Below are 6,000 nucleotides of genomic sequence, written 5' to 3' on the forward strand. Positions count from 1 at the left end.
AAGGAACTCTCTTCCCCTCTCTGAGCCTTCCACCGGGAGGCTGACAGGCCAGGGAGGGGTCCTCAAGGTGCTGACGTCCAGTGGTCTCCGAGTTGCCAGGAGCACTGTGCTGTGGGGCGTGTCTGCAGCCTTCAGTGCCCATGGCCCTGGGAGCAGGTGGTGGGAACGAGGGGGCAGGAAGGAGGAGGAATTCTCCCATTGGGAGCTTCAGGGATCGCGTTCTTGCCTTGAGCTGAGTGATTTAGAAGCCTCACCATTTAGAAGCCAGGAAGCAGAACTTGGAGAAGCAGCAGGGAGTAGGCAGCATCCTGGTGGTGCCAGCAAAGAAACCGGCTCGAAGTAGGGCTGGAGTTTGGCCACGTGTGAGTCCTGCTGTGAGGCCTGACTGACTTGGTCCTTTCTTCTCTGTCCTCCAAGCCCAGACAGGGTGGGCTTCATGCAGGCCTGTGAGAGCGCCTATTCCAGCTGGAAGTTCTCTGGGGGCTTCCGCACGTGGGTCAAGATGTCCCTGGTGAAGACCAAGGAGGAGGACGGGCGGGAAGCAGTGGAGTTCCGGCAGGAGGTGGGTGGCACTGGGTTTGCTTCGCACTGCCAGTGACTCTCCCCTTGCGTCTGGGGTGGAGGGAAGCTTCACAGAGGAGATGACCTTCCGCAGGGTCTTAAGGGTTGGGGAGACCGTCATCATGATGAGCAGGGACCCCATGGCAGGGGTTTACGTGTTCTTCCCAGGCCCTTTCCCTCCATCACTGCTGGTCCTCACAGAACACAGGGGTGCAGAGACCTCTGCATTTTGCAGAGTGCGTAACTCGCCCAGCTGTATCTGAAGCTGGAGCCCGTGTCCTTAGCCTGCACCCCCTGGCGCTCTGAGAGACGGGCAGCTGCAGAAAGATCAGTTATTTGCAGGGAAGAGAGACTTGCTACAGTGGCCCCTGAACTGTTGCACGCGCGTGATGATTCACTGGGATGCAGGAGGGAAATAGTAGCTTGCTTTTTGTGTTAATTTTTTATCTCATCCTTTTTCTGTTTTTGAATGTTTAAAAATGCATGTAACATTAGAACAATGATAGTAATGTCACATCACTTCTAAGAAAGTTATAAATATGTTGGGTACATGCTCAAAATTTTTATTAATGGGAAGTGTGATCAAAAAGTCTTCAGCCCACTGGCCTGGAGCCAGGAGATAGGCCGGGAGTTTCTAGCCGTGATCCTGGTGACGCATGGAGAGGACCTTGGAAAAAGCAAGTGAGGATCGGGGGATGGGACGTTTTGGTTGCCTCAACAGGGCTGTTTGTCAGTCTCCCCCAAAAGCCAGGCTGCACGCCCACCTTGGGGCCTTCTGCCTCGGCAGTGGCTCTCCGCCCTCCTGTGGCCTCCACACCCAGAGCCTGAGCGTCCCGTGTGTCAGTGGCTGGGGACCTGCAGAGGCAGAGAGGAGACGGGGCTCTTCTTGCCCCCTCTGCTCCTCCGCAGAGGTGGTGGTGCATTTGGGCTGGACTCAGGGGCAGCACTGGAGAGGGCTGGGTTGGAGGAGAAGGAGCTCCTCCAACTGACAGGGCCATGATGGGCCAGAAGCCACGCGCTCCTCCAGCTCTGCCCCTTCCCATGTCCTGGCTCCTGGGACGACTCCGGATTGGAGGCCTTTGGGGAGGGCTAAAAGCCAGTTTTCTGCAACACGACTGGCGCTTTTTTCCTGCCTTAAAAGGCGACAACCCCCCTGGCAACAGATCCTTAAAATATTCCTATTTTGTAAGATAACTGTCATCTCCTGGATTTTTACTCCACACTTTTCTCCAGGAACTCCAGGTCCCTTCTCATCTGGCTCCACAACAGATGAGAACAGAGACTCAGTGTGTTCCCCTTACAGTCGGGTGTCACCCCAGTGGACCCCGGCTCTCCTGGTGGTTCCAGCTGTGCTCTGAAACCAAGGGGGCCACAACCCCAGCGGACCTCTGCATTTTAGATTGTTTTATGTGCCGTTCGTTGTTGTCTGAATTGGAAGTCTTGGTGGGGCACATGAACGCTTTTGAACAAAAATTTTAAATGTTTTTACATTGTTTTAAAGCTTAAAATTCTTTCATACGTATTGTTTCATTTGACCCTCACCGCCCCTCCGTGAGGTGGGCATTTTGTCCCGTTTTATTAGTGGCAAAGCGCAGGCTCAGATCAGATGATGGACCCAACCCTCTGGGCCGGGGCTGGGCTCCTGTCTCTGGAAGCTGTCTGCTCTCTGACGCCGCGCAGCCGCTTTAGTAACCGAGAACCAGACCTTAGCGAACATGCCTACGACACACTTACAGGAAACGCTCAGCTGTGGGGACCTGTGAGGTGGTGCTTTGTTCCTGTAGACCAGAAGGGTTGAAATACTCAGCTCTTAAGATCAAGTATTTTGAAATTTGGGATTTTTATGGCATTTAATTGTGAGTCTTATGCAGTACTTTTAATATGGTTTAATCACGACTACAGATACCTAATGAGATTTTGGTAACCATCCAAAACACTTCTTGTACATCCCAGATCCTAGCCATTTCCCCCAAAGAACTATGGAAACCAAGACAAGACAAAGTCTTGTCTCTGGTACCAGTTGCAGAAGGGTTGTGTCTATGAGATTTTTGGCTCTCTTCCTCCAAAACGTCGTGTGAGGAGAGCCAAGGTCTGAGGCCCCCTACCCTCTTCTTCCCATGGGCCGGGCAGGGGAGGGCACCGAGGCGGTAACACTGCTCTCTCTCCTCTGTACCTAGACGAGCGTGGTTAACTACAATGACCAGAGGCCAGCTGCCGAAAAAAGTGCTCAGTTGTTTTTTGTGGTCTTCGAGTGGAAAGACCCCTTCATCCAGAAAGTCCAAGATGTGAGTATTACTTACGATGACGAGAGCAGACTCCCTGGCCTGAGCATTCGGGCTCATCCTTGCAGGCCCTCCTCTCTCCTAGCCCAAATCAGTTTGTCCTTCATATTTATGATGTTCATGCTCTGTATTGTTTTTTTTTTTTTAAAGATTTTATTTTTTTCCTCTTTCTCCCCAAAGCCCCCCAGTACATAGTTGTATATTCTTCGTTGTGGGTCCTTCTAGTTGTGGCATGTGGGATGCTGCCTCAGCGTGGCTTGATGAGCAGTGCCACATCCGCGCCCAGGATTCGAACCACTGATACACTGGGCCGCCTGCAGTGGAGCGCGCGAACTTCACCACTCGGCCACGGGGCCAGCCCCTGTGTTGTTTGTTTAATCTTGTCTTCGTCACTAGACTGTTGTCCTCTGAAGGTGGGGACCTTGTTTTTGTTCACCGTGACTTATCTGGTGCCCAGCAGAGTGCTCAGTACAGAGGAGCTGCTTCATAGTAACATTAATCAAATGAACTGAGTAGAAAGCATGAAGCTAACGTCTAGATTACTGCTGTTGGAAGCCATTCTTTAGTGGTTCTCTGTAGGATAAGAATCCTCATTATTTGTTCTAAGTCAGAGCAGAAAGGTACAAATAAAAAATTAACAGAGCCTCAATTAATGCTGAATTCTCAGACTCATGGTTTCAGAAGGGAAGGAATAGTGGCACAGCTTTGCCAAAGGAACATTTGTGAGACACCACTAGAGCCAGTCCAGAATCTAATCCTGACTGGCCTTTAGATGATCACAAAATGCCCTGATATGGTTATGGCTCCGGGGAGACTTTCTCGCAGGGCTGAGACTCGAACAGGGAGGGGCTCTTTGACGTGGATGGTTCCATTAGCACCCGGCACCACTCTCAAGGCCACGTACGAGCAGCCACGGGCAGAGGCTTCCTGAATCAAGACTGGGAGGAAGAATGAGCACCTTCAGCTGCTCATGTCAAACCTGTGATCAGACAGTTTTTAACCTACTGTATTCAGTATGAGGTACCTATTTTGGGCCAGGCAAAGCCCCATGTTTGAAGGCTGCTTCCCTTGCATTGTCACTCAGCTTCACAATAGTCCGAAATAGTGCTGGTGGCATATAGCCATTTTGCATGTGTGAACCCCGAGGCTCAGATTGTCTGTTCTTCCTGCTAAACTGGGACTTAAGTGCTGTGCATTTATCATGCTGGGAAACTTAGAAATCCAAGAGACGGACTCAGCCTTAAAGGGCTTAACTTTGAGTGAGAGAGCAATCTCCAGCTGTAAAGGGACTAATTCCAGACAGTAAGTAACTGCCAGAGGAGTTTGTGGGATAAATCTCTGCTGAAGTCGAGAGGGTTTTGGCTTAGTGGTCAGCATCTCTGAGGAGCCCTGAAGGAGTGGTAAATCTAGCCTGGAGGACAGCGTCCCAGGCAGGGCAGTCCGAGGGCACGGCCTGGAGCAGGAGTCCGTGCGCTGAGCGGGGGAGGAGAGACAGTCATTGGACTGGAGGGGAGAAGTGCAGGAGGACCCGACCTTGACATGGACAGCACATAGTTTAGGGGAAATTTGTCTCAAAGCAAGGTCACTTGTGAATTAGGCCAAAAATTTAAAGCTCAGTGCTGAATACCTTATTTGTGCAGTGCTTTTTTGAAAAACAAATTTTTTCTTTCAAGATCACTTTATTATAGGGAAGGATTAGTGTTTTTCTCCTCTGAACTGTGGCCATTGAAGGAATAGTCTGAACCAAGTACAGAGTTTTGGCAGTTTTGGAACCCAAATGTTTTTCTTGTCACCCCAGTAATTTGGGGCGAGGGGCTCTTGACAGTAACACGAGTCTCACCCAAGAATCAAAACTGAAGCAAACTAATAAACTCATGCTGGTTTCTGTTTTACAGATAATCACTGCCAATCCTTGGAACACAATCGCTCTTCTCTGTGGGGCCTTCTTGGCATTATTTAAAGCAGCAGAGTTTGCCAAACTGAGTGTGAAATGGATGATCAAAATTAGGAAGAGATACCTTAAAAGAAGAGGTCAGGCAACGAACCACATAAGCTGAAGTTGCCTGTGTGGTTCACAGAACCGCCTCCGTCGATGGAAGTCTTCATCGCTTCCGCTTTGATGGACCGAGTACCAGCAATCCTGTACTCACTCGAGGAACCTGCCTGCTGGGAGGGACAGCCTGTCAAACCGCAGCTTCTCACCTGGCACCAAAAGAGGCTGTTTCGAGCCTAACGGAACAGATCCAACGAATAACCGAAAAATTATTTAAGTATTTAAATTATTAATGAACATTTTTGACATACGACGTATGAATGGGGTTTGTGGAAGATGGAATTAGATACATATCAAGTTTCCAAAGCTTTGTGAAAGCTGCCTTTCCTCTTATTTGGTTTGGTGTATAGTGAAGCTCTAACAGGATAATTAAGGGTCTGTTTTTTACCTTAGGTTTTTCCCCTGAGGTTTTTAAAGTCAACGGAAGAGAGTGATTTTTTCCCCCCAAATCCTGATCCTCCGGATGTGTAGGTCGTGTTGGAAACCTGTGCACTGTACACAAAGGCAAAAGCCCCGTGTCTCTGGCATCATCTGCCGTTTACATTGTCCAGCCTCTGACAAGCTCTCTCATTTGTAAAATATTAAAGGAGTCTTTTTTAAAGCTACTAGGAACTAGTAAGTAGATTTCTTGTGGACTGACTGGCCACCTACCTGTCTGGCTGGAATATTTGTTGACGCAGGTCTAAGAGGTGAGAGTGATTAACACACAAAAGGACTGGGACATATGTACATAGTAGGTGCCTACTCAGTGTATTTTGATGATTCCATTAGCTAGTAAATAAAAGTTAGGTTAATACAAAAGGAATCGGTGTGCCAGTCTGAATATCTGCTAAATCAGTAGGCACCGGTACGTTTCCATTCTCTGACTCCAAATAAAAGGCAGCGTGAGCCTGGGCTCCTGACACAGCTGGATCTGGACTCCAAGGTATGTCCTGACTGCGTCCAGGGAAGGGTAGGGTGGGCATGGCGACTGATGGCGGATGATCAGGAAGAGTCACGGATCGAGCCCTGTGAACTGTCCTGTAAAACCACCCATCTGAGAAAGGGGCACTCGTATGGCCCTAAAAGGCCTCGGCCTCGGCCTATGACAGAGATGACTGCCCT

General features: G+C 49.6%; 1 protein-coding gene across 4 annotated transcripts in view; it reads left to right on the forward strand.

Annotated features, from left to right (window-relative positions):
* PACC1 (proton activated chloride channel 1) overlaps positions 1-5,697 on the forward strand; it is a 30,605-nt gene extending 24,908 nt beyond the window's left edge. For 3 of the 4 annotated variants that reach the window (XM_008525312.2, XM_070591152.1, XM_070591151.1), the window contains 3 exons: positions 418-562; positions 2,739-2,846; positions 4,739-5,697. In XM_008525312.2, the coding sequence (XP_008523534.1) occupies positions 418-562; positions 2,739-2,846; positions 4,739-4,900 (415 nt within the window). In that variant the 3' untranslated portion in view covers positions 4,901-5,697. Of the gene's footprint in view, positions 1-417; positions 563-2,738; positions 2,851-4,738 lie in introns of those variants that run through there. The other variant, XM_070591153.1, reaches the window with a different exon arrangement.
* The last annotated feature ends 303 nt before the right edge of the window (positions 5,698-6,000 follow it).

Source organism: Equus przewalskii, chromosome 23 (genome assembly GCF_037783145.1).
Source record: "Equus przewalskii isolate Varuska chromosome 23, EquPr2, whole genome shotgun sequence".
NCBI lineage: Eukaryota > Metazoa > Chordata > Mammalia > Perissodactyla > Equidae > Equus > Equus przewalskii.